This window comes from Penicillium cosmopolitanum, assembly GCF_028827165.1.
Source record: "Penicillium cosmopolitanum strain IBT 29677 chromosome Unknown utg000011l:1.0-3548175.0:1.0-3550911.0, whole genome shotgun sequence".
Classification (NCBI taxonomy): Eukaryota; Fungi; Ascomycota; class Eurotiomycetes; order Eurotiales; family Aspergillaceae; genus Penicillium; species Penicillium cosmopolitanum.
The window spans coordinates 439912-460409 of record NW_026622681.1 but is presented as its reverse complement, the minus strand read 5'-3'; the positions used below and the strand labels follow the sequence as shown (position 1 = coordinate 460409).

General features: G+C 45.3%; 6 protein-coding genes across 6 annotated transcripts; 5 read left to right on the top strand and 1 right to left on the bottom strand.

Annotated features, from left to right (window-relative positions):
- Positions 1 to 2214: 2214 nt before the first annotated feature.
- On the top strand, positions 2215 to 2880 carry N7509_011630 (Homeodomain-like protein; the record flags this gene model as incomplete). Its single annotated transcript, XM_056636267.1, has 1 exon — positions 2215 to 2880. One exon carries the CDS (start codon positions 2215 to 2217, stop codon positions 2878 to 2880), a length of 666 nt encoding a protein of 221 aa, XP_056482297.1.
- Positions 2881 to 4429: 1549 nt separating this feature from the next.
- On the bottom strand, positions 4430 to 5727 carry N7509_011629 (aromatic prenyltransferase; the record flags this gene model as incomplete). The annotated part of the gene is made up of 2 exons (XM_056636266.1): positions 4430 to 4547; positions 4601 to 5727. The coding sequence occupies 2 exons, from the start codon at positions 5725 to 5727 to the stop codon at positions 4430 to 4432; spliced, it is 1245 nt and encodes a 414-aa protein (XP_056482296.1).
- A 1179-nt stretch (positions 5728 to 6906) lies between these two features.
- On the top strand, positions 6907 to 8238 carry N7509_011628 (uncharacterized protein; the record flags this gene model as incomplete). The annotated part of the gene is made up of 1 exon (XM_056636265.1): positions 6907 to 8238. The coding sequence occupies one exon, from the start codon at positions 6907 to 6909 to the stop codon at positions 8236 to 8238; it is 1332 nt and encodes a 443-aa protein (XP_056482295.1).
- Positions 8239 to 9509: 1271 nt separating this feature from the next.
- On the top strand, positions 9510 to 11057 carry N7509_011627 (pyridoxal phosphate-dependent decarboxylase family protein; the record flags this gene model as incomplete). The annotated part of the gene is made up of 1 exon (XM_056636264.1): positions 9510 to 11057. The coding sequence occupies one exon, from the start codon at positions 9510 to 9512 to the stop codon at positions 11055 to 11057; it is 1548 nt and encodes a 515-aa protein (XP_056482294.1).
- Positions 11058 to 12995: 1938 nt separating this feature from the next.
- On the top strand, positions 12996 to 14829 carry N7509_011626 (cytochrome P450; the record flags this gene model as incomplete). The annotated part of the gene is made up of 6 exons (XM_056636263.1): positions 12996 to 13217; positions 13283 to 13399; positions 13460 to 13562; positions 13628 to 13696; positions 13759 to 14331; positions 14399 to 14829. The coding sequence occupies 6 exons, from the start codon at positions 12996 to 12998 to the stop codon at positions 14827 to 14829; spliced, it is 1515 nt and encodes a 504-aa protein (XP_056482293.1).
- A 4280-nt stretch (positions 14830 to 19109) lies between these two features.
- Positions 19110 to 20311, top strand: swc5 (putative Swr1p complex component (Swc5); the record flags this gene model as incomplete). Its single annotated transcript, XM_056636262.1, has 2 exons — positions 19110 to 19462; positions 19534 to 20311. The coding sequence occupies 2 exons, from the start codon at positions 19110 to 19112 to the stop codon at positions 20309 to 20311; spliced, it is 1131 nt and encodes a 376-aa protein (XP_056482292.1).
- Between the last annotated feature and the right edge of the window lie 187 nt (positions 20312 to 20498).

The following is a 20498-nucleotide window of genomic DNA, read 5'->3' as shown; positions in this document are numbered from 1 at the left end:
TCTCCCGTCGAAAGACTATCCGGACCACCTCATTACACACCATCAAGGAGCGGTAAATGCCAGAGTACCGAGATCATGTTAGCCAGGAGATGATTTTTTTAGGGTGAGAACGTCATTCATAGCAGCCCATAGAGTCAATCGCCAAAGTTTCTCGGCTCGAAAGTTGCCGACGTTCTCAGGGCATGCAATATTTCGGTTGAACACGTTTGCACCCAGGTTGGGTTGGGGACTCTGAGAGCCTCGTTACGCATCAAGTGGGCCGGATTTCGTCCGGATGTTTCTGAACAACTTAATCTCTGTTTTATGGACCGGGCCGTTTGCTCCGACCCACTTGCGTCCTCGGTCCGCGCGTAATGGCCGCCGGTCCAGTGACGTGCTTCGGATATAACTTACCTTCCGTGTGAGGACCTATAAGTCCTGATTATAACTTGTTCCTACTATTTGATGTTAAGACTTCTTCAAGCCGAGAAACCACGAAATCAAATCTGAAAATTACTATTTTCTGAATTTATAAAGGCTGCAGTTTCAACAGTTCCTTCCAGCTACACCTTAGAAAAATGGCATCTTGATGATGAGAGCACAGGAAGGATCTGAACAAAGTGGAGGTGATAATTTTCAAACTTTTGTCCATGGATTACTGCGGGGCTCTCTTCCTTCTCATAGCGACTAACTGATCAGTACTTTTGTGCGAGGGATCGGTTCTTCTTCAGGCTGGGCTTCACAGCTCAGACCATTCTGCATTTCAAAGGGCCAATCATGGACCAGTTTTAACTATGAGAACATATTTCGATCTATTTGTTTAATTTAAAATCAGGGCTATATGAAGCCTCGTTCTATTTTCAACATAGGTGGAGCTCGATGATGCTCGAGAAAGCACGCAGCCTTGGCGGCGCTCTCAAGTGCTTTAGTTTGCTATCGGTTGATTTTTGGACTCCCAACATAAACGAAGATAAAAATATTCCTTTGCGAAGGAACCGCATCGCTTATCTGTTTCAGCTTCAAAACCCAGGACCATTTACGAGGCCAATTGGGATTATACTGGAAAGGTGACGTTTTTAATCAATTTCGAGCCTGTGCAAAAGACTTGAGCTATTGGTTTTTACCGAATCTTTCACAATGACCTTTGCTAGCATCACATGGAAATGACGATTATATCGAGCTTTATGCAACTACAATCCAAGATGTGGATCTTTGAGGCTGGATTATGCAGCTGATATCTTCGTGCCTGCGAGCCAATGATGGATGTACTCTTTCGATACCAGGGCCTTTTCTTTCAAAATCAGATTTGCCACTAACTAGCCTTTGGGAATCCTGTGTGCATATGGCCCCCAGAAGTATACTCGGATGGCCTGTTTATTCGCGCCAAACGTGCAGATGCTTTTCTTGTAACGTTTCCCACCTCTATGCTCTGAAATTCTTTTGCGTCGTTTTGACTATCCACACAGCGATCTTTATTATGATGGGAAATAGTCACAAATGGACTGAGACTGAAGACCAAATATTGAAAGCAGCAGTGGATCAAGGCAAGTTAATTAAACCCTTCAAATTCTTGGTCCTGAGTAAACCAGCAATTACAAGCTCTGATAAAGCTGACTCAATTCCACAGCCACGACGCCGATCGACTGGCTCTGGATAGCAAGCTACCTCCCCAAACGGGACAATAAGGACTGTCGCAAACGTTGGTACCAGAGATTTGCAGGAAGTACCAATTTCGGGAGCTGGATGGATACTGAGGATGATCAGCTGCGCGCTGCAGTTGCAAAGCATGGCACAAAGTGGCGTGTTGTTTCTAAAGAAGTCAGGACACGAACCAGTGATCAGTGCTCTAAGCGTTGGAAACAAGTTCTAGATCCAAATCTTGATCATAGCCCTTGGAGTCCTGCAGAAGTGAGTCAGATTTTAAGATCGACGTGATATGCCTGATAGGAGCTTATTGGTATTTTTGATAGGACAATTGCCTACTCATTGGCGTTGAACAGCACGGACGAAATTGGAAGATGTTATCTGAGATCAATTTCAAGAATCGGGCCGCATTATCATTGAAGAATAGACATGCGCTCCTCATCCGTCGAAAAAAATAGGCTAAATGGATTACCTCGGGTCTTGTCAGCATTCCAAACTAGATCTCGCTCCCACTCGCCTAATTTCATCGAAGCGTCCGGATATCGAAACAGTCGACAGCTTGACAGTTTTGCAAGTTCTAGCGATGCCGATATGGTATTCGAAGAGGAAATTCAAGATGAAAGGATGGCTAGTGTATTCGATGGTAATGCCCTATTCGCCAAGACGACTCAATATGGCTGGAAAGGCCTCGAGGCGGCTACCTCAAATGCCATGTTAGAAACAGAAAGTTTTTGGCCCACAGATGCAAGAACTTCCTCATCTTCTTCACCGTTTCAGGGGGGAGTACTCGACGGCGACTTAGGGATTGGCAATCTGCTTGAAGATTCATACTGGGAGCCCCAGAGTATTAGGCCGTTGCCCAAGTGCACTTTGCCTGAACTGCAGGATACCTCCGAAGGCCTACTGGGCTCTATGTCTCCATTCGACAGTGTTACACAGTATCCATATGCCTCAATAGACTCAGAAGAATCAAGCCCAGGCACAAGTGTCGCCATCTGCAGTCAACTCAGCAATAGCTCTGGCGATTTTCCCATGACAGCAGCATCCGGATCCGACAATAAGCAATTGGCAAATCCGACGGCGCGTTATCCTGGGAAGGACTGGACCAATATATTTAACCTGACTCTCCGCTGCACAAAAACTAAAATGGAGGCGATCAGAAAATCGGTTTTTGAGGCCGCAAATGACGCGCTCTGTATTGAAGAAAACGATGAGGATGTAGTTGAGCTGAGGCTGCGAGCAGAGTTGAGATCCTAGATATATTAAACATACTTTTTTCGATCTTTATTTTATCTCCTCTTAACAAAAGAACAAAAGGTTCAAGAGAGCCCAGATCTGCCTAGGGGTGCATATGCATTGCACTAGCAGTCATCCTTCTCCAGCTCGTTTCAGAAAGGACTAACTCAACTCCGCTTCTACGATCTATCCGGTAACTCATGATCGACAAAACCTGATCGCGTCTGGGGCTCCTGGGGCGGAGCGGTGAGGTTGGTTTATCAGAATATCGATATTCTGTGGCGCTGCAAAATAAGAGAGCCGATCTACTCCGTGCATTCCTCTGCATTACATACGAAGAGATCTAAGTTCAACTCCCCCTCCTCTTGCAGCACTGAAAGAAATCTAAATCTCCGAGCATCAAAATCTCAAACCAGCAATGATGATACTGAGGATATCATGCAGCTGCCAGGATCTCCAGTTCACCGTTGCTCTTCCCGTAGAGAGTCTTCCTTCTAACAGCAAGATACCATCACCAAATGTTCGACCATTCAACGTGACCAGTTGGCAGGCAAACACCACAGATCAGGAAGCAAGTCACCCCATCGGAAGTTGACACTATGGAAGGCCCCAACCTAGCACGGCATGGTATCTATAACCTCCTCTCTCCCTTCAGAATGGCCTTCAGAATGGAATGATAAAACATACGTCTGAACTAAAGCAAGACAGACGATTCATTCGTCTAGTCCGGTCTCTCAGAAGTTCGACTCTTCTGAGGCTTTGAAGGATCTAATAGAGACCGCCTCTAGCAGTATAAAAGATGTAGTTGCTGGCTTGAAGGTACTGTACCGAGGTAAAAAGGACTCACTCGTCATTCCTTCTTTGGGACATGGAAGGTGGCTATGTGCAGGTGCCAAGTAGACTAGTGTATCAGATGTGGTAGATTAGCCAATGATGTATATTTCACTTCAGCCTGGAGGGTCAAAGCGTGGGCTTTGCATGAAAAGTGTGATTCTCACCCGGTGTCACCCCGTTCTCACCCTCTCTATTGCGCACTCACCCTAATCACCCGGGTCGCGCGACGCTAAAGCGGCGCTCACCTCATTCTCACTCAGGCGGCACTCACCACACTACTGTCTGTGTTTTAGCCACACGCCGGCAGGTTAGTAGTATGGTGGGTGACCACATGCGAATCCCTGCTGTTGTATGTTTTACTTTTGCTTTTTGGAATTTTTCTTTTCTCTTTTTCTTTTTCAACTCGGCAAGCCATCAGTCTGCGGCACGACACCTTCGCGTCAGAATTTAGCGGACTCCTTGTTACCATAACATCCTGCAGTATTAATATTATGACAATTTTAACTTCTTCGCCTTTTGGAACTCAACAAAAGTTTACATTATGTCTGAACAAATAGTTACCCGACCGAAGTCTTGTTCAATTGTGGATGAAAAAGAAATCTGCATCCCCAGGTGGTTTTATCTAGTCGGTTCCAGATCTCGCCGCCTTGAAACACTGCATGAGAAAATCTATAGAAAGTCTAGCCATCAAGGACTTCACTTCAGATGATGATCAGATTCGTGGATTATTTCCACACTAAGAGTAATCAAGCGAAGAGTGATAATAAACGCTTAGGTATACCCCCGTCTTCTCCGTATAGGCGAATGATACCCAGCAAAGAAGGCGATCTGTTTCCTTTATTTCGAACCCGGGGCTTTTATAATTAGCAACAGGGTCTTCTTAAACAATTGGAATTATGAAACTTACAAACTGTCTCGCACAGATTGCTCATATGCATCCCCATATACATTCAGTCCAATCTCAGTGAGGTATTGGGCGATGGCACGGACATTGCTCTGGTCATTGAGACCATAGACCGGGAAGTATACTTTGGTAGCTGGGACAGGAAGACCAGCCTTCGTTTCGTAATTGTATACCAGATGAACACCAAGAGGGTGGGTATCATCGCCAATCTGCAACACCTTCCACAGTCTCTCAAGGTATTCAAGACCCTTTTCCGACTCGGGTGAATTGATACGCCCGCCGAGAGACCAGGTATCCCGAACTTTGCTCCAAGACATGTCTTTGGTGCGGCCATATAGCTTGTGGCGAGATTTCTCTGGGGCGATGCAGTCATTTGAGTAAACAAATCCGAAATTGACCCTTTCATCAGTCGTTTCGACATAATCTTTGATCATGTTTAATGTGCCGTAGGGGTCGGCATCTCCAAGGTATTCCTGAACGGACCCAATGGCAACAGAGCATAGGTCTGTGTCAGCTGCATGACATTTCACGCCCGGGAAAGTGTATCCTTTCACAGAGATGCCGTTGGGTTTGAGATCAAAACCAAAAGCTGCTTGAGAACGCTCACGTATCGCTTCATTCTGGTCCTGCAGCTTTTGGCATTCGGCCTTGTCCAAGGTATGCTTTGGATAAAAGTGTTTGAATACACGGTCATCATATCCCTCAACATTGATATCTTCTAACTGAGAGAGGTAGTCACCGATAGGGCTCATATTATAAGGATCCTCTTCCGTCCCAGAAAGGGATGTCACAGGTTCCACCGCGACTCGAATGACTGGTTTGGAACCGCCTAACTGTTGGAAATTGATGCTGAGCTCCAGAGGAAGTTCATTGTGAGTCATGGCACTGCGGTATGTCTGAGGATATGGCCCTAGGCACGGGACGACGGATCTGTAAAAGAACATCAGGTACTGGTATTGTGACTGGCTCGTGTAGCCAGCTGAAGTCATCAGACTGGCTAGTAAAGGCCCCGTCTTTCGCCACCATTCTCTCTGGTCATTGACTGAGCACTTCAGAGTCTTGTGAAGGATCTTGGATTGAAGATGGCTCGCTTCACGTGAGGTCGCATCATTGTTGTTCACGACTGGCATTTTTAGGCTTCGTAATATTTACCGGAAGTACTGAAGAGAGAGGAGACCAGAACTCGGGCAAGTAGGGAGATCAGGTAAGGAAAAAAGGACAGCTGAGGAATTATACAGCAAGATTAAATGGTCATACTGACATTCATGCGAGGGAGTTCAAAGTTTGGGATATGGAAGGAGTCGGTCGATCTCAGCAATAGATATACATGCACGCAGGTTACAGCTGGCGAAGAATAAGCAAAGGGCGAATGTTGTTTGAATTACAATATTTATCTGGCATCTAACCGCATGCCTGGATAATTTCATGCCCCACTCGGTAATTCTCAGTTCAATAATAAATTCTGACGATACTGAATACAGGATGTCGTATTAATTATTTAGCACATTACATTGGTAATCGCGCCAAAATATCAAGACAGTTCAACATCGCTATCGGTGCTATTCGACGATTTCAAACACTATTCATATAGGGAGTACAGGATATAATTGTTTCCTCGGTATTTCGATAGTTAGCCGATGATCATTTAGGGTTCTAGGGTATAATTTTTTTCTCTTTCAACTTGCTTCATACTAGGATATAGATCTAATTTCAGAGGCTGATATTTACAACACATTTCTGTAGATGATACTATACAATACACTGGCAATACGTCAATGGTTTTAATGATTACATAACGTGTAAAAACTGGGGCGTAGTCAGGGTATAGATGAACATGTTGGTGTGCTCCGGTGGCTCATTTTTAAAAAGCTGAAAAGTTTCACAGCACTCCGTTATGGGTTGCACTGTGAGTTCAGATGTGGCTGCGCACACCGGCATATGTAAGGCACATCCACAGCACAATGCACATGGTGAAGCAAGAAAATGCGGCCCAGGCAGCACCATCAGGCCGTGTGGGTCGATAAGGCAATCACCAAATCAGAGCTACAAAACCTTAGATGTTCACGAAAATCAAAGCAGCTTACCGCCGCCTCAGCTTGCATATCATGATCTACATGGAGCAGGTTACTAGCTATGATACATCCAATATGTCGACGCATGCGTGCACGTGCCTCATCACGAATACAGGAATACTTTTTCATATACGAGTGAATCAAAGTGCGATATCTGGAGGAATAAACCACCTAAAACACAATCGAACTCCAAGCTCTCTAACCCTCGAAATATCCTTTGTTCATTGATGCATCGAAATGGCGAAAACGAATTCATTGACATTGTGGCACCAATTTCACGCCAAACATCCAGGCGTGGACTTCGTTTGGGTGATGTTCACAACATACATCGGCACCAATTTGGTTCGCATAGTTCCTGTGCCGGAATTCAAACGACTATTGGAGGCAGATCAGGGAATATCGATTCCGAATATTATACTTCATGTCCTGCCCTACGATAATGTGGCAGAAGGTGGAAGCTTGACGGGATCATTCGTTCTGAGACCTGATCCGCAATCCCTCTCTCCACACTTGGGTGAGAATAAAGCGATCGTCATGGCTTCATGGAATGATAAAGAGAAACTACCCATGGAACAATGTGCACGTACCAAGTTGGATACTTTGACACGCCTAATTGAGCAGAAATCGAACTGCTCAATGCTCGTCGGGTTTGAACTAGAATTCTGTGTCTTACGAGAACGAACATTGGGCAACGGTCGGATCGAATACGAAACGGCCAATACCGATCATTCATGGTGTAGCATGACTCGTGAAGATGAAATGCTACTTGGAATGTTGGAAGAAGCTGCATTGGCTTTGCAATCATTTGGGATAATGGTCCAGCAATTTCATGCTGAGCTAGGTCCCGGTCAATGGGAATTTGTCCTTTCGCCAGATTCTCCACTCAGAGCTGTCGATACTCTGGTTCTTGCTAGAAATGTTGTTATGAAGATTGCAGCCAAGCACGGATATCGAGCGACTCTTCATCCCCGATTATCATCTGATAAACCCGGCACCGGCGCCCATGTTCACATATCGCTCAATTCTGAAAGAGCAGATTTGGCGACAGTGGAGTCATTCTTTGCTGGCATCCTCGATCATTTCACTTCTGTTGCTGCTTTTACTCTTCCTCAAGACATTAGTTATGGTCGAGTTGTTGAAGGCATTGGAAGTGGAGGAGATTATGTATGCTGGGGATGGGAAAACAGAGAGACCATATTGCGGCGTATCTCTAGCAACCGTTGCGAGATCAAGATGATGGACGGGCTAGCCAATCCTTATTTGGGTCTTTGTGCATTGCTAGCAGCTGGACTGGATGGATTAATCCAAGGGTCGGTGCTAAGTGCTGGTCCTTGTCTCGTCGAACCAAGCAAGATGTCCGACAAGGAACGAGCTGCCTTGGGTGTCACGACAAAGATGCCTAGTGATCTGAAAGAGAGTCTGAAAAGCCTGGAGGGAGATAAACGCCTTATTCAAGTATTGAGTGATACTATGGTATCCACTTATCTTACCGTGAAGAAATGCGAGCTTCAAGTCGTGCATCAAATGACCTCTGAAGAGCAACGTGTGTGGTTTATTTCGAGATATTGAGCTTAGAATGCTCTAGATACATAATATTACCGTATCGCAATTTATTCACCACAATTTCAATTTTGTAACGTTCCAAAGACACGGGTGTTGAATTTCAATCATTTCAAGCTAGCATATGTAGTAGCAATTCAACAAGGCGTATCTATCTAGGTAACAGTCGTCATTGTATATCCTTAATTTACGGCCAGGCAAGTAAATTGGGAGTCGAAGATATGATTGATCTATGTCCTGTGATTTGCTTTTTTTCTCGAATATTTAGTTCTGCATGTTGTGGTGTAACCTCGAGGCACGGCGAACTTAAACACAGTGTCTAGACTATCTGTCAGTTGCATATGCCCCGGCGTTATCCACCCAGGTTAGAATTCAGTAGGACCGACCTCAAACCTTGGAAGCTTAGTAGGATATATAGTTCCCTTCAAATTTGTATAATAACTAAAGGTAATGTTTAACAGTATAATGATGTTAAGCAGTATATTAAGCGGCGAATTAAAAGAGAGATGATAGCAGCAGTAAAGAAAATTAATAAAAAGCAAAAAAGGGAGGCAGATATACAGCCAGCCATTAACCACCTGAGTTCAGCTCTGGAGGGAGCTGAAGCCCGAGAAAAGGGGGTCCGTATGCTACTGAGGTCCGAGGAGGGTGACGACAACTCCCAGCCGCTCAGGGGCTTGGTGGGGGCCCTTGCATACCAAATCTACCCGCGCAATCCCCAGTAGTAACAGAAGGGGAGCGGGCCCCGGAGTGCGTCAAGATAATTGTTCCGCTCGTCATCGGCTCAGCACCACGATGCGGTAATATAACGGCTAGTTCTATGTATGCTTGAAATCTGCCCACATTATATAGTCGACATGCATGCTCCTATGCATTGCATCAAATGTTACATACCCTACTTACAAAATATGAGCAATATGGATGATCATCTTTGGTACGCCTGGTATACCCCTCCAAAGTCACTGGCGCAATCCAATTTCTTTACATTCACACCGCTCCCGCGACCTATCGGAGGCTTGAGTGTCTCAAATAAATATGTAGTACTCTGTAATTATCGCACAACAATATTTTATTTTCATGACGCAAAGTTGCGCTTTAGAGATCCACGCCTGCCTGTGAGGGACAAACACGTCTAGACGCATGCGTGATTGCGAACATTGCGAACCTTGGAACATTGGACCCTTGAACTCGAACGTGTTTTGTTTCAGACCATAATAAACATCAAACTGTCTATACTCTCTTACTTGTGAAGTGCCAATATTTTTCCCGGATATTTTGATATGGGTTCTCATGAAGGAGGAGAAAAGTTACAGAACGGCGGACTGTCGGAGATGTCGGAGGCGGAATCTCTCTTGACTCGACTTCTCAACATCAACCCTCCAGCCCCGTCGGACCCAATTGTTCAAAAGCTTCTTCCCCATGAGATACAATCATTACAGCATCAGGTTATGCCTGATGACTATCCCCGAGATCTTTCATCCGTCCTTCATCAGGCCATGGCAGTCTTCAATAACCGCATGCGCCTCGCCCACCCACGCTGCTTCTCTTACATACCCGCATGCCCAAGTCCTCTTGCCCGCCTAGGTGATCTGCTAACTTCTGCCTGCAATGTAAATGCGGTCAGTTGGGATGTGAGCGCTGGCCCGAATGCTGTCGAAAAAGCGATGATAGCCTGGCTGGGTGCTCAGCTTGGGTTGCCAGAATCGGTTGGAGGGTGCTTTGTCTCCGGCGGCTCGATAGCGAATATGACAGCCATCACTGCAGCTCGCGATGAGATGCTAAATCCCATGCAACGAGCAAATGCAGTTATTTACACTTCCGATCAAACGCATATCTCAATTCGCAAAGCGCTACACATAACGGGCTTCATGGACTGTCAAATTCACAAAATACCCTGCGATGATAAGTTCTGTATAGACGTGGACCTCCTACGATGCGCTATTAGCACAGACCGAGAAGCTGGACGTTTGCCTTTCCTTCTAGTCGCCAGTTGCGGGAGTACCAACACAGGCAGTATCGACCCTCTCCATTCACTAGCTGATATTGCACGAGACGAAGGACTATGGCTACATGTGGACGGTGCATACGGTGCATCCATTGCGCTCTCTGACAAGCATAGCCATCTCATTGATGGCATAGGCCGTGCGGATAGTGTTTCTTGGGATGGGCATAAGTGGCTTTTTCAGACATATGGTTGTGGGATCGTGCTCACGCGTAACATGCATTCTCTTGTGCGCAGCTTCGCCATAGATGCCGAATATCTGGATAGTGTAATGGCGCCACAGGGAAACACCAACTTTTATAATCTTAGTCCAGAGCTCAGTCGCCCAGCGCGTACCATGTCTCTTTGGCTCACTGTCAAGACACTGGGACGCCATCGAATGGGCGAGATGATTGACCAAGGCTTTCTTCTTGCCCGTACCGCAGATTCCAATCTTCGCCGATACAAGAACTGGACTATCGCGGCTCCAACTGTCACTAGCATCGTGGTTTTTCAATATACACCTCGCGGTCTCGACGAAACAGCATTGAACGCATTGAACAAGGCTATTTCAGAGCAACTCTTAGCGGAGAATATTGCCGCTATACTCACCACCAAAATCCGCGGACGAACATCACTTCGAATGTGCATGATGAACCCGCTGGTAAAGCCAGAGACTATCGACAATGTTATTCTTCAGGTTGACAGATTGGCCCAATCTGAGCTGCTCAAGGCTTATCCAAAGATGGCACAGAAGTTGAACCGTCATTGTCAAGAATGCTCTGGTGTTTTTCAAGATGGTCCTGAAGTATATTCTATGTGCAGACCTGAGAGAGTACTACCATAGCCATTGCACTTCCAAATTAATTCGGTATTTTCTTGTTTTATGAAGGACTCAGTATGCTTGAATACGAGTAGTTTTATTTTCAAGGCTACCTGTTCCATACTTCCTGGCTGATGAGCCCTGGGTTTAAATCTATAGATATTTTTCCTACCCTTTTCAGACTTATGTTACAGCCCTAAAGAAAGAGCAGAATGTTAATCCCAGCCCTTTAAATATCAGCTGCTGTCTATTTTCCACTTAAACAGAAAGCTGACTGCCGTTCTCTTGCATATCCTTCAATCGGCCTCCAATCCTCTTCTCCAGGCAGTCGCTTGATTACATACCACCTAAGCTGATCAGTTTCTCAAATAATACGGTCTCTACTCGCTATGACTCTCACTAAACGGAGAATACGAATGAATGAAAGATATGGTGAAGAGATCAGGCTACTCGTACTACCTGTGGCTCAGGCTATGTAGATGGTGGGCACGGGACTCAGCATCCAGGAGCCTGAGGTTACTGAGAAATTTTATTTCGGACCTTGTCAGTAAGTGATAGCTGTCTCCAATTAGAATCGATGTATCTAAGATAGAGTCACGGTTCAGCTTCGTTTGGCGTCGTTCAGGTCCCAGGTCGTGATCCCATTATCCTACCCGCTTGTGACATAAGTTAGTTAGGAGATTTACGTACATTGTACTGTGATTGTGGCGCTCAAAAAGATGGCTGAACTACCAACACATGGTCACGGTGTGAGCTGTAACCCCTCGTTTGTGCGCACACATGCATTTGTACTACCTACATGCTACATATGCACTGCAGCCAAATATGCAAGTACATGCGTCGTAATTATTGACTAGCAGTCACACACCGACCCAATTGACCGCCCACCAATTGGGTCGGCACGCCCATTTGAACGCAAATTGTTCAATTACGTCGAACAAACCATAGCATCCACCGTATCAAATTGTGTAAAATTGACCGAAATTGTATCCCTGAGACATGCACAAATTTTTATCTCCTTAGAAAGTGCGCTTCAGTTCCAATGTTCTTAAAAGCGGTGGGTCTTGCTTCAGACGCTATAGGGCTATAACTACTAACAATAGTTATACATAGTGAGACAAGATGCTGTTAAAATATGTAGATCAATACCGAGAAACTCATTATTGTGTATTTGCGAAAAAAGGCTTGAAAAAGCAAGTGGATGATACATACCTAATTTTTGATACTTCTGACTTTTAGCAATTCAACCTTGGAATAATATCTACCGCCCACCCTTAATAGTATTGTTGCTTTCACTATCAAACCACGAAACGAGAAGATCCTATCTCATAGGAATGCTCCGTTTAATAAATGCGTAACACAATTCTCCTATTGCAGGTTCGTGAACTTCATCAAAGGTCACATGCGTGTTGGCGCGATGAGAGGAATACATACGAGCTTTCCATATCATCAAACGGTTAAATTTCCAAGGAGGAAAGAATTGTGGCGCAGATCTCAGAAGTATTACCCTTGACCCCTGTACTACCTTTCAGCATTCTAACGAGGAGTAAACCTCACATAGTAAAATGATCTGCTATTTTGCGTCAGTTGAAGGAAACCTTGCCTTTTTCAAGTAAGGGAATACTGGGGAATTAATGAGCTGGCAGGGTGGGTCGAACGGTCGCCCTGCCATCTGGCGAGGTTTCTAAACGCTAATTTTTATGTGTATTTACTAGTAATTACTGCGAAATCGACCTCGCATGGTGCAGGGCAACCCTGCGACCCACCCACTCCGCCAGCAGGGCCTGGAAACGGAGCGGAATCAGTAATTCATTAAATATTGATCAATTGACGTATCTCTCTCTTAAGGCTTATAAATCCCGGGCCCTACATAAATTTGCCGTTCATGTGTTCTCTCCACTTAGAACTATCCTAACAGCGACCCGAATCTACACAAATACAAATTAGCAGAAAGTGTAAAGAATGAACTTCGAAGACATCTTTCGCATTGATCCTAACTCCGTGGTTCTTGTCTTGGGGACCTTAGTGGTAATATACATTCTGCTTGAGATCAGAGCAAGGAGGTTGAATCCATCCCGGTTACCAGTTTTCAACGATCGAAAATGGTTTGAATTTGGCTACGGCAAAGCAACCAAGCGGTATATCTCCGATCCAGAGGGTATGCTAAGGTCCGGATTTCAACATGTGCGTAAAGCTTCGCTCATGCAATTACTGCTTATGATGGCTAAAAATTGCATGTTTGAAAATAGGGCGCAGATGCATTTTATTTGTGCACCGAAGCACATTTCCGCTTGATATTGAGTCCGAAATATGCCGATGTAATTGGCGCTGATGAGAGGTTCGATCTGGGGAAGTTCGTGGGTGAGGTTTGTAATTGTTGTTTCAGTGAGCGATCGAGGAACATTCAATTGATTACTTGTTTTTAGGACTTCCACGAAGGAATACCGGGGTTTGAGCCAATTGCAAACATTGCATTGGATTCGAAGGTCTTACAACTTGCTGTGAAGACAAAACTAGCACGCCAGACTCGTAAGTCGATCGAGTACCACATTAAACTGAAGTCCGAAAAATTCAATAACACTTCAATTTCAAAGCCAAGCTAGTCAGTCCATTATCCGAAGAAGCTGGGCTAGCCCTAGAACGTCATTTGACCAATGAATCTGGTACGAAGGATCTTCCATATACAAGACTCATTAATGCTGGGGTTTCTAACTTGAAAAAAAAGAGTGGCACCAAGTCTACCTGAGAGAGACATCAAGTCGCATTGTGGGTCAAATTGTATCCCGAGTATTTCTTGGTGATAAAGACCTCTGTCGGGACCCAGCCTGGTTGGAAATCATGCATGAATTCCTGGAAAACACGTTTATTGCCGCTCATCATCTACGCCGATGGCCGATTCCAATGAGACTTATTGCTTCCCGGTTTATGCCAAGCTGTCAGAAGGTTCGGGTACAGCTACATAGAGTCATGAAATACCTTGAGCCTCTGCTTTACAAAAAGATCGACCCTGAAACGGAGACGAGTGCGCTTATCTGGATCAAGGAGGCGAGCAAAGGTTGCGCATATGACTTTGCTACGCTGCAACTCACGCTTTCGCTTGCCTCGCTAGATACATCTACTGACCTACTTGCAAAGGTCCTTTGTGATCTCTCCGAAAATCCAACTTTGGTGAATGACATTCGAAAAGAAATCATTGAGATTGTGGGGACAGAGGGACTGACCCAAGCATCCATTCAACGATTGTACCTTTTGGATAGTGCAATGAAGGAATCTCAGAGACTCAGACCACTCGGATATAGTGAGTAGCATATATATATGTTGCAAATTCATAGACCCTCACTTAACTGACTCATCTGGTGTTATAGGCAACATGGAGCGACTCGCAAAAGAAACAGTTGTTCTACCTGACGGTCTAATTATCCCAAAGGGAACGGCTATCATGGTATCGGCATGCCACATGATGGATTCCTCAGTCTGGCCGAATGGAGACACATATGATGGCTACCGATTTGCAAACTTGCGCAATAACGCGAAGAACTCTTTGACAAGCCCCTACCAACTTACATCAACAAGCAAAGATCATATGGGTTTTGGGCACGGAAAACAAGCATGTCCTGGAAGACACTACGCCGCAATTTTTAACAAAATTGCCTTGTGCCATATCATAATGAAATATGATTTCAATGTGACTTTGCCGGAGGAAGGTCGCGTTGAGCTGCGTGGACATAACATTTTACCCCACTCAGGCATCAAAATGAGCATACGACGGAGACAAGAAGAAGAAATCTCTTTTTAAAGGAGGGTAATCTTCATTTCCTCTCCCTTTTGAAGCAGGCTATAATGTTCCCATTACGACTTGGAGTTTATCCATCGGATGGGTCAGCCCTGATTCATCAGCCTCCGATTGAATAATTCCGGTAGCCAGGGTTTCGAAGCGATGACATAAATCCTATGCTAAGACTTGGAGGCTCATACATACAGACCGCCGACTCTTCCATCATCTCCCACCTGCTAGAGTAGCTCTCATCAACTTTCATAATTCATCTCATCTCTAGTCATTAGCAGTTTAGAAGCGGGGAATTGTAATACTATTGGATTTTATTTAAAATTCTGGATTACAGAATCTAACAATAACTTTGAAGTCACGGTAAGAACCTTGGGATCTATGGAAGAGGACTATAAATTAGGTAACTGGTGGTCGAGTTGATGGATCCTAACTTTGCGATGACCAGTACTAGTAGAGACGAAAACCGCCGGACTTTTTTTAAGACCACACCCGGGCATCGAAAGGTGACTCTCGATTTCTAATATAGTATTACTATCTCAAATACTCATAGAGAATAACATGATCTAGGTCATTTGAAACTTTATCACAGTTTAAGTTGTGCATTGTTGGCCTGATCGGTGTCCTATTTCTTCAAGGATTGCATGATTCACCTTCCAAGCTGTCCGTCTCTTCCCCATCCACCAACTCCTCCGATTATTATCTACTATTGCTTCTCTTTCTAGATCTTCCATCTTCGCAATGCACCGCGTGACGGTTAGCGCGACGCAAAACTTGGCGTTCTTTTTAATGACTGCGCCCCTGCTACTGATCAAGATACTTCTCAGGAAGCCTCAAGAATACAACCAAAGTCAGAAACAATGTGCCGGAGGATATTGCTGGATTCAGGTTAGCCAATAAAATACAAGTCTGGGCAGATCTGCCCTACCTGGGATGATTCGAAAGGCCTGCAAGAAACAATGTTTTGCAATTGACTGAATCGGCTCGGACAAGGTTAAAGCAAATCGCAAATCATTCAATATATGCCTAATGGCCTAGAAATTGTGACTCTGTTAGCCGCGCTCACAAAAAAGGGCCAGGCACTGAAGACAAACTTTAGATTTCTCCCTGCCGTCGGCAATCTCCTGAAGTAGGTACTTTTTGAAGATCGCCCGACTTGCTGCAGATGTCACGGCGACACCCAATACCAATCCCAACTGCTGGCAAAGATAGTAATTTGTCATGGCAGTTGCCGTCATATGGCTTGGTACCGATATTGACAATGCCGTGAATGTACACACGAGGATTCCACCCACGCCGAGACCTAAGCCAAAGTAAAATATGAAATCGAGAAAAAAGGGCCGATCTGGCCATCGAGTTGTCAACAATACGCCACTGACTATAGCAACCAGGGAGCAGATACTGAGTAGTTTCTTGTATCTTCCAGTCCTAGTGGTGTACCTAATTAGTCTTCTTTCCGGTATTGCCAAGGGATTATTTGGTATATACCTCTGCACAATCCTACTGCTAATAAATGCACTCATGACGTTCCCAAAAACAACTGGCAATATACATGCAGCCGCAAGACTGTTGCCATAATTCTCTGTCCGAATCCAGAATTCCGTAATATGACTAGCGAACTAGGGGCGTGAATTAATTATAGTGCGACAAGGAATTTCAGACTGACTTACTCCTCCATAGCTGAAGAATAATATGAACTGTGCAATATACATTGCGCCGATTTTATTTGCCTTAATGAGCTTCAGCGGAACCAACGGGGTTCGTGTCCAGCACCGTTCATTGATTCCAAAAAGCAACAGACTGGCGAATAAAACCGATGATGGAATTGCCAATTTGATAGTTAGGTCAGAGCCCATCTCACTCAGCATTTGGCAAACTGTCATTACCGAAGCCACCGAGAGACCGAGTAGGAATATTCCTAGTAAATTAAAATCTGTCCGAGGTGTCTCTTCACCATTCTTGGAATTGACCCTCTCTTTTGCCCGCAGTCGCCAGGACGCCATAGCAAAACAGACAAGGCTCACTGGAGCTTGCATAATGAAGGCCCATCTCCAGCCAACCCACCCAGTCAAAGCGCCGCCCAATGGGGCACCGACTGGAACTGCGATAGTCATAACTATCGATATGTAAGAACGCAGCCCCGTAGCTTTTCTTGGGGGTTCCATGTCTGTATTTTCATCAGCAGACTAACGGGGCTTATTGAGTGATGTCCACTAGAGTAGGTACACACCGTTAATTATGACGACGAGTAAATCCGTCATTCCCGAGCCACCAACACCAGAAAAGAACCTTCCGGCAATTGCAAGTACCATAGAGTTTGAAAGCCCGCTTGAGAATATAAGTTATCTCTCTAGCACGAAAATTTTGCTTCCACTTACGACATCAGGCATCCAACCGAGAAAAGCAAATACGAGGCTTGAATTGGGTACTTGTAGCCATAGATATCACAAAGTCGCCCATACTGTTAATGTTAGAGTTAAATCGTCAAAGAAATATCAAACTGGCAGTCTCACAAGGGGTAAGGTCACAGCAAACCCTAAGTTGTATACTGTGACAAGCCATGATCCCATGGAGCCACTATCGAAGTCAGATGCGATCGTACCGTAGGTGGTGAAAACAAAAGTATCATCCACAAAGGCAATAAATACACCTATTGACGAGATGTTAGACTAAATTAAATGAGAACTTTAGAAGGCGCTGAAAGTAGTGATTAGCTTGCCTAATAATCCAGCGAAAAAAAACTTGTAGTCCATCCCCGGCTTCTCGACCTCAGAAGAGCTGGGAAATTCGAGAGGCCCAGGAGACTGAGGAGGATTGTCATGTTTTTGCCTCATTTTATCTTCGCTAAGTAGAGACGAAGATTCCGATAATTTTTGATCAATCATTACAAAAACCCTTGGACTTTTACTTTCGAAGCATAGGTCTAAGAAACAGGAATCTTCAAAAGGTGAGCACGCTAGGTAGGAAGAGAAAAGAGAGATTAGAAAGAAGGGATGGCAGCCATCCTACTGTTCAAAGCTTTAGGTTCCGGCAAGGGAGAGAAATATCATGTTTCTCGATACATTACACTAGTTCGATCGAAAGGCAATGATTACGAGAGGCAATACAGAGTCTCCCAAAAGAAGTGAGTCTCTTCTCAAGCGAAGGAAGTCAAAATTTAGTAACTTGGCTTGACCCTAAACTCTCAATATACTATTGTATTGCAATGCATGTGCATGTGTTCCGACATACGTTGAGCCTATGGGTTTCGCTGACGTGTTCAGGGCTGAGCATCAAGGGCAGGAATGTTGGCGTCATATCCTTTCCAATAGATTGTGCATATCACTGGATGTCAAGATCTAAAAGGACCAAATATAATTCTACGATTTTCGGAGTATTGTAAGTCAAATACTCAAGGCCAATGTCCAATAGTTCTAGCTCATGTAACACAGATCTACGGATCGACTCTGTGCTACCGTATCATATTTTCGAAAGGGGGGTTTCAAAAATACCAGCCCCATTTTTTTTAAATTACACAGTCGTACCTTGACGGCAAACTAACTAGTTATAGGCTGGTGTTGTACTGATGATCATATCACGGCTTGATAATTACCGCATGCAAATATGTAGATCACTCCCATCGGTACAGAGAACAGGGTTATACAGCATCCCTGCGGAGGTCTCAAAGGTACGTTTATTCTCAATCTCATATCACGCAATTTCCGGGGTGAGCAACGCTGCCGCAGTGACAGTGAAAAGATCGTGGGAGACGCACATACATCGTGCCGGCGGCATGGGGGTCGATCTGTTATTGATCAGCCACCGGCAATGAGGCCACAACTTGAAGTTAACAAATTTAGGCATACATTAGTCTCTTAGCAATAATGGTCTAAGCCGCCTTGGATGAATCGTGGACACGATGTACATGTACATGTACCTTAAGGGTGCACCACATAACTAACTATATCACACGTGTTAACTATTCATGCTTTCTTCTCCTGTCCCGAAAGTAAGTTGTCGGCGTGAACTTGGAGTCTGTCCAGTGACTCCAATCCTCACTGTGAATAATCCTTTATATGATATAGATTATTCTGATTTTTGCCTTTGCCTTTGCTTTCTTTTATGTATCACCAGTAATAAATGCTGTACATTTATTTATTTACTTCTACTCCAGATCAGATGGGCCAATGAGAGTCCATTAATCCTGGGCTAGATTATATAATCCTTATCAGTACCGCCTTCGGCAGAATTATCACATCCAGCGTCCACAACGTCGTTCTTCTCTTCTATACCTCACAAATCCCTAATTCGCCATGTCAGCCGATCCAGTTGTGCAAACAGTCGCTGACATCGACGATGAACCCTATGAGTCTGCCGAAGACGAAGACTTCCAGCTCGATGCCGCTCAAGACGAGTCCGAGCTGTCCTCCTCCGACGAGGCCCAGGCCCAGGCCGAACCGGCGAAGAAGAAACGAAAAACCGATAAGAAACGCGATGCGCCCGAAGATATCGAGCTAGACTCTGGCGATGAAATTACAATCAAAAAGGCCCAGGCCAAGCGGAGGAAGCGGAAGGGGAAGAGCGGTGGTGATGATGACTTCGATCTCGACGACGATGAAGGAGGTACTGGGGGTTTTGTGCGAACACGCGCAATGAAGGCGATAATGTAAGCCTTCAGTTCTCTACAAGACGCGGTGCGATTCAAGCCCGGATTCTAACTTTTCTTTTTTTGAACAGCCAAGAAGAGCGCAAACCGCTAGCCAAGATCGATGGTGCGACTGTGGACGTGAATGCCCTGTGGGAACAGATGAATGACCCCGGGTATACGCTGGGAACATCGACCTCGGAGACAGAACAACAGACCGAGTCGGCTCCAGAACCCGATCGCTCGGTCGACACGGACAAGCAAGACCAGCCTACTGCCGATCCAGAGAATAACTCTCGCCATGACCATTACGCCGACCAGATGATCAAGATCAAGCGCACCTACAAATTCGCAGGTGAATGGATTACGGAGGAGAAAGTTGTTCCCAAGGGATCTGCCGAAGCCAAAGTCTTCTTAGCCAGTGGGGAGGCTGTTGAATACGCCGATGCAGATGCCGCAGCAGCAGCAGCGGAAGCTGCTAGAAACATCCGCCGGCCGATCCGCAAAATATCACGATTCGATCCCAATCCGACCGGTACAATTAAGAAGAGCTGGGAGAAACAGGCCGTGGAACGCGGTGACGATGCGAAGGGACCTAAAATCAACACTGTGGAGAAATCTCGTCTTGACTGGGCACAGTATGTCGACGAAGCTGGCATCGGTGACGAATTGCGTACACACAGCAAGGCCAAGGAGGGCTATATGAGTCGGATGGACTTTTTGGGTCGTATGGATGCCAAGAGAGAAAGAAGAGGCTCGCCAAGCTCGTCTCAAGGGCATGTGAAGCTTTGGACATCTCGAGGCAATCTAGAAGCCACTCTATTGGGGCATGCAGTTCCGCTTTTTTTTTTTGCAGGGACTCAGTCATGAAGACTCAGACCAAATATGCCAGCTCCAGCCACGCCTACAGGGTTGTATTCCAGGAACTGCGTGTTCGAACCTTCGGACCCTGGTGGCTTCAGCATAAACTCCTAGAAAGCTGCCAGTCGATCCTGATCCATGGGTAAACCCCGTGCAGAATCTCCGCCGATACGGAACCAAATTGGGGATCTCGTCT